Consider the following 14,275-nt stretch of genomic DNA (forward strand, 5'->3'; position numbering starts at 1 on the left):
GTTAAATTTAATTAAAATTAACATTAATTTATATTTATAAGGTTAAATATAATTAAAATTAAATTTTAATTTATATTTAATTTAATATATATTATATTTTATATATTTTTTGTAATTTTATTTAAGTTTTATTATAATATTTTATAAAAATATATATTTTTTTAAATATTTGCGGTATCCACATATATCTGCCGATTTTAAAATATCTGCAGGTAATTTTTAAGCAGGTATCCAAACGGGTAACAAGTGAATTTCTTTTTGTCGGGTCGGATTGTTGGTAGACACTATTCGTACCCGACCCGACCCGTTATCATCCATACAACCAACAATTACCTATTTAAAAACATAAATTGTATAAATCTCCACATCAAGCTTTCTTTCACGAGTGCTACACACCAGATCATGACCCCCTTTCTTTCACTCTTAATGAGATGAACTTTTTTAAACTAGTTTATATAATTCTTTTACAATTTTTTTTATCATGTTATTTTATTTAACTAAGTGAAAGTTTAATTATTATTATATTTTTATTTTTTTACGTATTCATATGTGTATTAGTTTTAGTATATATATATATATATATTTTGTATAATTTTATTTATTTTTGTGTAACTTTCTTGAAGTTTGAAATATTATTTAAGAGATTTAAAACTGTAAAGAGTGTAAAAAAAATCAATTCTGGCAATAAGAAAATGAAATAATTGTAATAAAAAATACTATGGACATTTAAATGTGTGTGCAATTTTCACTCCTAATAATAACTAACAACCAAAAAGAGTACAAGGAAGTGTTTCCCTTGTATAAATTTGGCTTAAATATTTACTTCGTCCTCATGTTAAGAGAAGTAAATTTCTATTTAGCATCCAGTTTTAAAAATAAAGACATTGAGTCCTTATGTTATGAAAAATATATGAATAAAATCGGATACTAAACAAAAATTCACCTCTTAACATGAAGATTAAGCCTATAAATTTTTTTAATGAGTAATATTTTATTTTAATTTTCAAAATTACAAACATAGAAATGCATGTGCCCTTTTGCTAATGGTAATAAAATATATGATAATGATACTTTAACAACATTTTTTTTATAATATATATCATTTACGTGTCATTCTATAATTGGTCCAAAATTACTCTATAATCAATAATAATAATCATAAACATTAATATGGATCAATCATAGAATAACAAGTAGATGATGTTAAAATATTGTCAAAAAAATATTTTCAAAGTATCATTGTCCTAAAATATCCAATGGACATTTAAACGTGTGTGCATTTTCCACTGCTAATAATAGCTAACAACCAAAACAGTAGAAAGAAGTGTTTTCCTTTATATAAAATATTACATATACAAGTTCATGTTACTACATCAATCACAGTCCTCCAAACATCCAATTCAATCACTGTAATGGCGAAGGAAGAAGGTGAGTGGAGCCTCTTGCGATTTTTGTTTCTGCTAATCCATGATTTATCTGTAACTAATCAGGACGGAGTATTTCTGATACTTTTATTAATTTTCAGTTTAATGCTTCCGAGTTTCTGTTGCGATCTTTAGGTTTGGTTTTGTCTGTTTGATCTTGTTGCAGTGTTTGAGTTTCTCGGGAACGTTCCTCTGCTACAGAGGCTTCCTGGCTCGTCTGTTCGGAAGATATCTGAGCTTGTAATTCCCAAATACTATGGTAATAGAAAGTTGTTTTGAAGTTTTAACCTCTTTCGCTGTTGAATTAGATTTTTTCTTGCGAATTAGGTGGGAAAATGTTAAAAAATATGTTCACGTAATTGTAGTTTCATTATTATTGCTATTTGGCATGATTTTGTTTTTGTCCAGAAATTTGTAATAATAAGTTTTTGTCACCAAAATTAAATAATAAATTCATTTTAATTTTTCAGATATAAAAAAACAGTATTTTTTAACATTTGAAGGACTAAAATGATAATTTTAATTTTTAATTTGGGAACCGAAAGTTAATCTCAAATTTCAGGAACTAAATAACGTAGTTAGGTGTTGTGATTATTTATAGTATTTTGGAAGATTTATATTGTGCAGAATTTCGACAATCAATTGCAAGTGATTTTTCATTTCTGGAAGGATGCCTGATGAACTGGTATTAGCATTAATGTTTTCAATTCTTGAATGGTGAATTACTATGTAGAGCCGAGAGAGTATGTTGTTCGTGAGGGGGAACGTGGGGATGGTCTGTACTTCATCTGGGAAGGAGAGGTATGCTCATTTTTATTGTTATATTTTAGAATTGAAAGTTATGTACAAAATGGTCATTGGATCAGTTGAAGTGATGTAGATTCAGATCTAAAGATTTTGTTTATGCAATTTCAAAGTTTCAGTTATGTGCTGAATATTCAGTTTCCTGGCTTGCAGGCTGAGGTTGTTAACTCTGTTAGTGCTGATGATGATGATCATCCAGAGTTTCAATTGAAAAGATATGACTACTTTGGTTTTGGTAATAAACTTCATTCTTATGTAGATATGTTTCAAGACTGTTGCTAACACCCTCAAAGGTGTAGGCTTGTTAAGTCTAGGAGTTTGGGTCATCATGATTTTGTTATTCTTAATTGTATCGGTTAGATATTCTGGAAAATATCTTGTCATATTTTTATTGTATCTTTTAGACAATTTAGAGCATCTTAGATGTACTAGTAGTGATTTCTTGATTTTGTTTCATTTCCTTATTTAATTTGGATTAAAGTTCAGTAATAGTACATATAAGGTTTAGTGGTTCAAAATTTAACACATCTTTATGTGCAAGAATATTCGTAAATCACCTTTCTATTAATGAAAGACTATTTTTCTCCTCTACCTGAACTATTTAATTTTAACTTGGTGGGCTATGACTCAGTCGTCAAGAGTTCTAACCGTGCCACTTCCATTCCTTGACTGGTATCCATTAGTAATACACTTTTATCCACAATCAAAAAGAATAATTCCACTTCCATTGTCTCTGCAATTGTATTCTTTGGATGCCTTTGTGGTGTTTGTTTTCTCTGGGTTCTACCCTTTATCCCCTTTCCTAGATGTCTGTTCTTCGAACATTCTTATGTTGTTTGGTTACCTTTTTAAATCATGATCTTTGCTCAATTCCCTTTCTGATTTGTTGGTTTTCCAATTCTGACAGTATGGAAGAAAAGAGTGAAACTGATAAAATTGTCTTTGATAATTCTGACAAACCTTTCTATTGATTAGTAGGCCTTCCTGTTGGCAACCATTTTGGCTTTCCACTAACAATCACACTAGTGGTGACTTTTTTGTCATGTTGACACACCATAATATACACATATCCTGTACTTGATGATCTTGGAGAACAACTTTTAGTTCTTGCTGTATAATTGCTTGCCAGGAAATTTTTGTTGATGTTCATGCTGACAAAATCTCTTCTTTATTGGTCATGAAACACTCTGACGCACTGTCTTAGGGTGACGATCATTACAACCATCTTGCTGAATTAGTTTTTTGGAGGTGCCTATCACTTTAGTCGAGAATGCAGTTTATATATCAGTTGGACAACTTTTCTTACTATGAAATTGGTTTTAAGATAAAATCTGATAGTGTTGATATCTCTTGCGTCCTTGAGTTGTCTTTCAGCCATTTTTTATGCAGCACATTTTATGTTTGTGTTGTTTTCTTTCTTTGAGTGATAGTTTGACTGTTTAGAAAATATCTTTATTATAACGTACCATATTTTAGGGTATCTAAGATCATCTTCTTAGAATGGCTTCTAGAGTTTATTATATTTCCAGACTTGTTTATTTATTTGTTAGTATGAGGAGTTCAGAACTAGTGTCAATTGATTTTAATGTTTTGTAATTTACACATACACAAAATGATATAAATAAAAAGTCCCCCTTTCTCTCTTAGTCCATACCTAGTTTTGATTTAAGCATTATAGTTTAAACAACTATTAGTTTTAAATTTTGTAATCTTACACAAATGAGGTTTGACTTCTCTATAATGCATGCATCTAATTTGATACTTTTGTGAATAAGCTTTTTGTCTAGAATTATCATGTTACGTTAAGGGCAGTGAGAGATAATATTGCTATATAACTATAATTACAGAAGACTAATGTGAATTCAAAACTTGCAGGGTTATCAAATGAAGTTCACCATGCTGATGTCATAGCTTTGACAAAGGTGCCTTTTGGTTTCTTTCCCGTTGCATTCCAATGTTTTATCCTATAGCAATTGTTTATGTTGATGTGACAGCTATCGTGCTTGGTACTGCCCCATGAGCATTTAGCATTGTTGCAATCGAAGTCTATCTGGAGTGCAGAAAAATCTGGTGATACATGCTCACCTGTGGAGCATATATTGCATTTGGAACCTATAGAGGTATCCATTCATATAGTATATAATGTAATAAACTGAGATGGAAATGGAAACTAGACGGAGATCGTTGTCCTAGTTTATCTTTGATATTAAGTAGGCTATGTTTTGTATGGTTCCTCCTTATATCAATGTGTTCTTTCTTTTTGGAAGGTAGATATCTTCCGAGGAATCACTCCCCCAGATGCTCCAAAATTTGGAAAAGTATTTGGTGGACAAATAGTTGGACAGGTATGAAAACACCTCGTTATGCCATAAACAGAATTCTACTCATGCTAGCATCACTTTCTAGGAAATGATTTCTTACAAGATAATGTATAATTGACAGGCACTGGCTGCAGCATCAAAATCTGTTGATTGTCTTAAAGTTGTTCATAGCTTGCATGTCTATTTTCTTCTTGTGGGGGATTTTAATAGTAAGTGAGCTTAATCTGAACTTCATTGACAATACTCCCATATAGCTCATTCTTTGTCTCTTTCTACTTTTCTCCCTTGAAAGATTCATTTTCTTTTCTTCGTCCACCTGCTACATTGTTTTGTAAAAGAACCTTTTTCATCTAATTATTTTTGTGATTTAAATTTGCAAAGGACAGCTGTTTTTTTTAAACAATTGCTGTTCAATGACTTTCTTGCAGACAAATCACACTCCTGGCTTTTTCATGTTTTCATCACCAGTTTCTTTTTACTTCTGTGCATGTTTATATTGGTTGGATGGCTTGTACTGCATATTTGTGCTTTAAAGGAAGTAAGGAATTTGAACTACGTTATGGGTTATTAGCTAAACTCAGTACTGTCAAGTAATTTCCTGTTCTAGAACAATTGCAGGCTCTGAATAGTTCTTGAGTTAGTTTTATCTTGACTTTCTATAGTCATCTAACAAAGTTTCTATTATCTAAGGCTACAGATCATATTTAAGTATATCATCTAGTGAATGGTGTGTTTAAAAGGGAAAAATGTGGGAGTACCAAAAATGAATATGTTAAGATGAACGTGTGGCTACACAAGAAATTACATGAGATGGAAAATAAAATATTACTGTGGCACTATTTGGACTTAAGCGCAAGACAATAGCTCAACCCATAGGAGTAATCCATTAGGTAGGGGAGTCTCAAGGCTTTAGTATCATATCAAGTAGTTCATCCTACTCAATGTGGGACTTCTAACATTGCCACCCTATTTAAGGATTGATGTTTATGAAGGCTTCACTCTATTGATATTAACTCAGCAGTAGCACCTTTCTCCTTGGGAGGGCTTCTATCATCTTTTCGTAGCCCAACTCTCAATAAAAAAGCCAATTGCTAATTCAAAAGATTAGTCCATTACGTAGAAAAGCCTTATGGCTTAAGTACCAAGTAGCTCATCCTACTCACTATTATCATTTTATCATTATTTGAAGTGTTAAACTTGGTGTTTTATAATCATTTTACTGTTATTTGAAGGTTTTAACTTGCTATTGTTGTTAGTTATGTGGCTGTTTTTTTTTTATTTCTTCATTGAAAATTTATTTTGGCATTCTTATATAACTATATGTACATATTGTATTTTTATTTCTTCCGGCATGCATTCTGCAACAAACCGCAATACCATCTACCATATTTATTTGTGGACTTCTGGCTTGCCGTTGATAACACTTGTGCTGTAAATTTTTGTCTTACAGTACCCATTATATATCAAGTTAGCCGTCTCCGTGATGGGAAGAGTTTTGCTACTAGGAAAGTGGATGCAATTCAAAAGGGAAACGTCATATTCACTTTGCTGGCTTCATTTCATGTATTTCTCAATTCCACATTTTTCTTGACTTGGAATAAGACAAAATCTCTGTTTATTTAGCTCTGAATCTGGTTAAGTAATGTTTTGTCTCTATTTTATGTATTTTCGGTTATGATTCTTAATTGCATATTAAGGTTAATCATTTGGTTTTCATTAGTTTAATATTTGCAAGGATGACACAATATTTCATACAAGCGAATATCTAGGGGTAAAATCTATAATGGATACTAAATGAATATCTTCAATGATACTTACAAATAATGGGTATGAGTATTTTAATTGTTCGTTTGTTGATGAGGTAGGTACGAGTATAATATCGAACCTACTAAATCATGTTATCTGCATGTCATTGTTAGTGATTTCTTTTGGATATTTTAGGAAAAAGAATTAAGTGATCAAAACAAAGTTATTGATGAGAGAAGTTTTAACCATGAAAGAATTGTTTATAGTTGAATTTTAGATATTTATATATAATTTATATCTATGAAATTGAAGTTGTTTTTAAAAGTATTATTTGTTTAAAACTTAAACTTTGTGGTGCAACTTATTTAAATTTGTTTTCCAGACAGACCAAATTTATTTGCACTAATATTTTATTATATAGTTTTATTTGAATTATGCTTTAAAACTATCTTTTTATCTTAGTTTTAAGGAATTATTTTTAAATAATCTTATTTAAAATTTAGAAAATATAAAAAAGAAAAATATTTCTGCGTGTATCCACCCACTTGTACTAAAGAAGATATGTAAGTATTGTATTTCGGTAGGATTTTATGGGACCGAGAGACTAACCTGTTCTGATGCGTCTTTCTTCCTTCCGAAAGCTGGGATCGCTTGAGCTGCTTGCCTTTCTGCTGTCGGAGCCGTTCGGTTGATTTCCGTCTGGGCCGTTCTGTCACGCCAGTCTTGGCCGATCGGTTGCCTTCGTGCTCCGAGGGGGAGGTACCTGCAAAAGATACTCCGACGTTCAAGTTAGGCGTGTGATTTGAAGAACCTTGGCTCTTGGTTGAGTATTTAGTGAAGGATTATCACTACTGAATGTTTGGGTGTTATGAAGTGTCAGTTGAACGTGAATGGAACATACCTGGCTTTTGGTCCTGTCAATGTTATAAGTGATTCATAGATCAAATAAAAACAACCTTACCTGGAGATCCGGTTAGTTACCCATAAACGACTTTATCAATATCTTAAACCAAATATTTTGGATTTGGTTTATCGAATATCTTTAACCAGATATCTTTAATTATTTTATCATCCACTGGACTATTGGCCCAGTAACAACTTAAGCGCTGGCCCAATTACCATTTGAAGTGGCTTATTAGCGTTATAGGCCCAATTACGGCCCAAACCATTTGACCAGGTTGACCAATGGCGGATAGACCGATCGGCCTTATTCAATAACTGCTCGGTCCATATTTCATACGATACATCATGCCCCTCCCCAAGTCCGAGTGTAATCGATCGGCTTTAGCCTTGATTAACTATAGGACTTATGAGTTTGAGAGAGGCCGTATTTGCTGATTACCTGTACCAAGGAGGAAAAATAATCGAATTAAAAGAAAATAGATGGTTGTACCATGTAATCAAGACCGTTCGGCTGCAAATGGTCGATAATGATCGTCCCACTCGCTTCTACCATCCAGGGTTGCTGGGTGATTGTGGTGTGAATGACCGTTCGGCTTTGACGTAGGAGTTCCTAGAGAACTTCCTAGCGAGAGGTCTTTACCTCTTTGCTTTGACTTTGACCTAGGAGTTCTTCCTAGGGAACGAGCTTTACCGTTCGGCTTAGACGAGAGTGAGCGTTCATTTAGAATGTTCGCCACCGCTCGGTTTGGACCAGGTGTTTTTCACATAACGTCCCTAGGTTTTGTTTACGAGAGTGACAGTTTGTTTAGAACTTTTATCACCGCTCGATTTGGACCAGGTGTTTTTCACATAACGCCCCTGGGTTTTGTTTACGAGAGTAACAGTTCGTTTAGAACTTTTATCACCGCTCGGTTTGGACCAAGTTTTTTCAGATAACGTCCCTGGGTTTTGTTTACGAGAGTGACAATTCGTTTAGAACTTTTATCACCGCTCGGTTTGGACCAGGTGTTTTTCACATAACGCCCCTGGGTTTTGTTTACGAGAGTGATAGTTCGTATAGAACTTTTATCACCGCTCGGTTTGGACCAGGTGTTTTTCACATAACGCCCCTGGGTTTTGTTTACGAGAGTGACAGTTCGTTTAGAACTTTTATCACCGCTCGGTTTTTACCCTCCTCTTGGACGAGTGGTCTGCATGGTCCTGTCACCTGTATTATGAAACCGAACGGCTGAATACCAGTGAGGCCGAATGGCCAAACTGTTGCACGGTTGATACTTGATGCCAAATTTGGCTAAATGGTGAGTGCATTATTGGACCCTTAATAAATCTTGAACAATATTATAATATTGAATTAAGATATTTAAGTTAAATTAAATAATAAAATGAATCTATATCAAAATAATTATCTGTAAAGCCGTAGAAGCTTGTTGACGTTGATGGTGAGACTGCATCCTTGTCTGGTTCCTTGTGGTTATAAGGGATGCCCCACGGTGGGCGCCAAAATGTTTCAGTAGGATTTTATGGGACCGAGAGACTAACCTGTTCTGATGCGTCTTCCTTCCTTCCGAAAGCTGGGATCGCCTGAGCTGCTTGCCTTTCTTCTGTTGGAGCCGTTCGGTTGATTTCTGTCTAGGCCGTTCGGTCACGTCAGTCTTGGCCAATCGGTTGCCTTCATGCTCCGAGGGGGAGGTACCTGCAAAAGATACTCCGACGCTCAAGTTAGGCGTGTGATTTGAAGAGCTTCAACTCTTGGTTGAGTATTTAGTGAAGGATTATCACTACTGAATGTTTGGGTGTTATGAAGTGTCAGTTGAACGTGAATGGAACGTATCTGACTTTTGGCCCTGTCAATGTATTTATAAGTGTTTCATAGATCAAATAAAAACAACCTTACCTGGAGATCCGGTTAGTTATTCATAAACAGCTTTATCAATATCTTCAACCAAATATTTTGGATTTGGTTTATCGAATATCTTTAACCAGATATCTTTAATTATTTTATCATCCACTGGACTATTGGCCCAGTAACAACTTAAGCGCTGTAGGCCCAATTATGGCGCAAACCATTTGACCAGGTTGACCAATGGCGGATAGACCGATCGGCCTTATTCAATAACCGCTCGGTCCATATTTCATACGATACATATTGTTTTGTAGATACCTTAAAGGTAGTGAGGCAGTTAATGGAATGAATATTTTTAGATGGGGCAGATAGTAAGAAAGTACTATCCCTTCCCACTTCAACCTGTTGTCATCCCTGCTTGTATAATATGGAAGTAAAAGATGAAATGCCATTTGGAGAACTGAGGGACAACTGAGCCAGTGCAACTATATATCATGGCATCCTTGTCATTGATGCAATAAAACACCGATGCATAAGTGGAATACCATCAGTGATTTTGGGATGACAAGCATTTATATTTATTTGGGTTATGGTCATTAAGGTTTTATTACTGTTAGGAGTAGTAGGTATGTCGATGCAATATTAACTTAGTACATGAAATGCTATCTAGCATTGGAAATATTTGGAGGAATATGAATCTATGGTAAGTTTCGCTTTTCTAGTATTAGTTTTTAATAATTACAAAATATAGCATACAATGAAGCATTCTTTAAGCCGTTTTCATTTTGATTGACGTATGATCTTTTAACATGAATATATGCTCTTGCTGTTGTCAATGATTATTCTAGAAATTCAGGAGCACATTTAACTTTGTTATTATTCTAACTCTACAGAAGGAGGAATTAGGGTTTCACCACCAGGAAGTGTCTATCCCATCAGTCCCTACACCAGATAAGGCAAGTGACTAGCTTATATTCATAAAAACAGTTTTGGGTATTAGACTGTCATATTTTGTTCTTTGTTATATAGCTTTTGTCTTTGGAAGAGCTTCGGGAGCAACGTCTTACCGACCCTCGCCTTCCAAGGTAGTAATTACTATCTAGCATATTATGCTTGATGCTACAGTTTTTTATTTTACTTTTTATTTGGTTCTGCTCCTAAGAAGACCGTATGAAGATTTTTTTTGCCTTAATAACTTATAAAATTGTTGTTTCAGAACTTACCGGAACAAGGTTGCTACAGTTGAATTCATTCCCTGGCCCATAGAGATACGGTTCTGTGAACCTAGAACTTCAACAAATCAGACCAAATCTCCCCCTAGGTTAGCTTGATACTCTGTCAATTTGTGCTTGGGCTTTTTACTGGTCTTATATGCTACGTTGGTGACAGAGATTTGGAGAGAGAAGAGAAAGGATTGGTGTACCATTCGAGAGACATCATTATTCAATCCTTTGCCTTCTCCATAAAACATTTTTGAAGACTTAATGTCATGGGACTTTAATGCTGCATATTATAATATCTTATTAAAATTTTGACTGCAGTTTGAGATACTGGTTCAGAGCAAGGGGAAAACTTTCAGATGATCAGGCCTTGCATAGGTACATAATTTCTATTTACCTTTGGATATGTCCAGTTCTTTGTGAAATTGGCGTATGGAGGAGCTAGGAGGGCTTTTATTGATGTGCTAAGGCTTGCATTCCTTGGATAGCTTGTTACTGAAGTTCTGTTAAATTCTGTGTCGTCTTGGGAAAAGGAAAACTTATGTAGTAAGAAAGGCCAAGCTTGGAGAGTTTGAGACACAATGCATAGGGCCATTTTAATTTACCGAAATTCAACTCTCACTTAGAAGAATGAGAGCGGCAATGATGAAATTAATGACCTATTGTGCATAGTGGTTCTTTTTTATTGATTGATGGTCATAGTGGGTTAGTACCATATCAAGATCAACTAGTCCAAAAGCTTATTAACGCTTTTGTAGTGAAAGCTCTTCAGTGCTTGCTTTTATATCTAATAGTAAGTGAATCGGGTTTTGTGTTGCAGGTGTGTGGTAGCATATACTTCAGATCTAATCTTTCTTCAAGTGAGTTTGAATCCCAACCGTAGGAAGGGCATGAAGACACGCGCTGTGAGTCTGGACCACTCGTAAGTATCGGAGTGTAATGTTTAATTTGTACTTCTTCCGTCCCACAACGACTATAGTTTTAGTCATCTAAAATTTTCCAATTGATTTATTTACTCACCTTCCAATGATGCATTAGTTTTTCTCATCCTAATTTGTCTTCAAATTAATTACACCCTTCATCTCAGTCAAAAGTAATGCATTTGCTAAAAGAATGATGCTATTTTAGTAAAATTGTTTTAAGTGGTATATTTATTGTTGTTTGTCTGAAATGACCTTAAACTACAGTCACTGTGAAACAGACAGCGTAAATTAAGATGTTTTTTGGTGTAGAAGGGAGTATAGTAACATAACACTGAGACAAACTAAAAGTTTTCAACTAATAAGTTGTTGCTAGTATCAATAACATAATTTGAAAAAAAAATACAAGTTTTCGAGCTACGATTATAAATATTCTCTCTTATTTTTTGTTTAATGCTTTGTTGGTTTTATTTCAGCATGTGGTTTCACAGACCTTTAAGAGCCGATGACTGGATTCTATTTGTGGTGAGTACCGTTAAGTTTTTCATTATTTAGGAAAGATAAAACAACAAAATTCTTATTAAAAATATTTTTAGGAACAATAAATCATTCAATCTGCGAATAAGTGGCTACTCGTTAACCACTCTTTGAATATCATTAACTCTCTAATTAGTTCATTTTTCATAAATTAAAAAATACTTTTCCCCAAAATTCTTTTTTTTTTTCATTCCGTGAAGTTGTTAATACGTTCAATTTGTTTTACAGATCTTCAGTCCTACTTCCTGTAATGCCCGGGGCTATGTTACTGGCCAAATGTTCAATCAAAAGGGAGAGGTAAGGGATTATCTCTTCACATCACTTTGTCTACACACTCTTGATTATCCATGTTTGGTTGTTTGATCAATATTTATTTATTTCACGTTCTCAATAAATATGCCCCCTATATGCATGCGTGCAAGAGGGGTTGGGGAGAAGACAGATTGAAGAATATATAAATTTTGATGATATAACCATGGTTTTGGTTAGTAAACCTTTTGAACACCTTCATGAGAAAAAAAAAATGAGAGGGTGCATGTTTAAGCTATCTTCTTTTGTTTCCAGAAAAATGGGGATGAGAATAAATATATTTTTTTAGTTGAGAGACCATGAAAATATAATATCACCAATGTTTATTCTCTCGAGAATTATACCCTAACATTTTAAGGTGTTAATATCTAAAAGAAGGTGGATATTTCCTTTCCACTAGTTATTATAACAAATAACTACTCATCCTTACTACATTATACTTTTCTTTCGCTTTTAATTTTTAACGTAGTAACTTTAATGTATTTTTTTTTGTCTAAAATTACTAGATGATTAACAGTCAAACACGTCTATGGTAATATATTTTTGGGCATAATATTTTTAGGAATATAATTCTTGGGAATGTAAAGTTATATTGTGAAACCAACTTCCTCTAACAAAATGAATATTAATGTATTATATCTGTGTATGTTAAAATCAATGTATTTCAACTTTTAAACATCTCATTTAACTTTTTTCAAACTGGGGGTTGTTAAATTATTTTTAACACAGGAAAGTTCGATATATTTAACTTGTACAGAACATATTTGGGTCTACAAAATAGCCATGATGTTACGGATCTGAGTACGTAAACTAGCCAAATACAATCTCTCACACTCTCACAACACGTAACAGAATAATAAACGAATGATAATGGGCGAATGAATATCTGGTAATATATGAATAAACAAAAGTAAACATTAATTGGTAGCATAATCTCCTTCAATTATTTGGGAGTATAACCTCTCTCACAGGGCGCATAACCACCTGTCAACAAAACTCAATAATAAAAAACATACCTTTAATCCTAGACTCTCCCTTTACTTATACTAATTATTTCCTAAATAAAATATTTCCCTAGAATAAAATATGAATATTGTTCTAAATAAAATATTTTCCTAGAATAAAATCTTTCTCTAGAATAAAATATTTCTCTAATATATATTCTTATTCACTATAATTATTTCTAAATATTTTCCGCCTATCCTAACTGTTGTTCCAGTTAGGATAGTCACTCTTCAACCGATCGGGTCCAGTTCCTCTTCGGCTTTGCTTCCCCTGCACCCTACCGTTCGGCGCCAGCTATTCACCGCCTTCCACCGTTCGGCCTGATCTGACCTTTCGATGCCTTCCACCGTTCGGCTTGACCTCTCTCCGCCTTCCACCGTTCGGCTTGCTTCGCTCCTCGCCTTCCTCTGTTCGGCTTGTTTTGCCTTTGCCTCCTACCGTTCGGCTCCCGCTCTTCACCACCTTCCACCGTTCGACTAGATCTCTCCACGCCTTCCACCATTCGGCTACCGTTCGACCTTTATGGTCAATACCGTTCGGCCTCACTTCCCTCCTACCTTCCTTCTCTCATATACTTTCCAAACCTTATTATTACCCTCTACCTTATACCGTAACACATGACCTTTCAATATTCTAGCTGGTTAAATGAGGATTCCCAGTAAAACTTATTAAATAAGTTTTTATTACTTTATTTCAGTAAGCTTAACCATTAATTTTTTTTATCAGTTTTTATTTGGTTAAATTAGTGGAATATGCGATTAATGCATGAACTAACTTTTTCCGGCATTAGTTTTTCCTCTTTTCCCTGGTTCATTTTGTCTAAAGGTTTTTCCGTTTGGGAACTTGCAGCTTCTTGTATCAGCGGTTCAAGAAGGCCTAATGAGGAAAGTTATTTCTGAAAATTCAGCCATCAAATCTAAATTGTAAATAGCCAAAAGGGCAAAGGACTTGTGATTTTCTTTTTAGTTCTGTCTTGTTTTTAATGCATGGTCAGGACAATTATTTTGTTTTCGTTCTGTGATGAATTCTAGAGTGAACCATCTAATCGGTGGTCCATCTATACAACAGCACCATCCCATAAAGTTATTATGTGACTGAGAACTGGTTGATGTGTTAGATTATTTGTTTACAATTAACTGAATTTACAAACTGTGGCTCCTTTGTTGTCTGCTTGCATGATCCCCTACCAAAATTTACTCTTATATCACCACTTACTGTGATCTCTGCATCTTCACTGTCAGGT

At 34.1% G+C, this 14,275-nt stretch overlaps 1 protein-coding gene across 1 annotated transcript; it reads left to right on the forward strand.

Annotated features, from left to right (window-relative positions):
• The first annotated feature begins 1,304 nt into the window (after positions 1-1,304).
• On the forward strand, positions 1,305-14,181 carry LOC108321169 (acyl-CoA hydrolase 2). Its single transcript, XM_017552839.2, has 17 exons — positions 1,305-1,428; positions 1,591-1,683; positions 2,158-2,225; positions 2,382-2,463; positions 4,104-4,150; positions 4,223-4,348; positions 4,496-4,573; positions 4,671-4,758; positions 6,000-6,112; positions 9,935-9,997; positions 10,071-10,126; positions 10,258-10,362; positions 10,583-10,639; positions 11,082-11,183; positions 11,658-11,706; positions 11,947-12,015; positions 13,882-14,181. Exons 1-17 carry the CDS (start codon positions 1,413-1,415, stop codon positions 13,957-13,959), a joined length of 1,290 nt encoding a protein of 429 aa, XP_017408328.1. The 5' UTR covers positions 1,305-1,412; the 3' UTR covers positions 13,960-14,181.
• The last annotated feature ends 94 nt before the right edge of the window (positions 14,182-14,275 follow it).

Source organism: Vigna angularis, chromosome 2, assembly GCF_016808095.1.
Source record: "Vigna angularis cultivar LongXiaoDou No.4 chromosome 2, ASM1680809v1, whole genome shotgun sequence".
In the NCBI taxonomy this organism is placed as follows: Eukaryota; Viridiplantae; Streptophyta; class Magnoliopsida; order Fabales; family Fabaceae; genus Vigna; species Vigna angularis.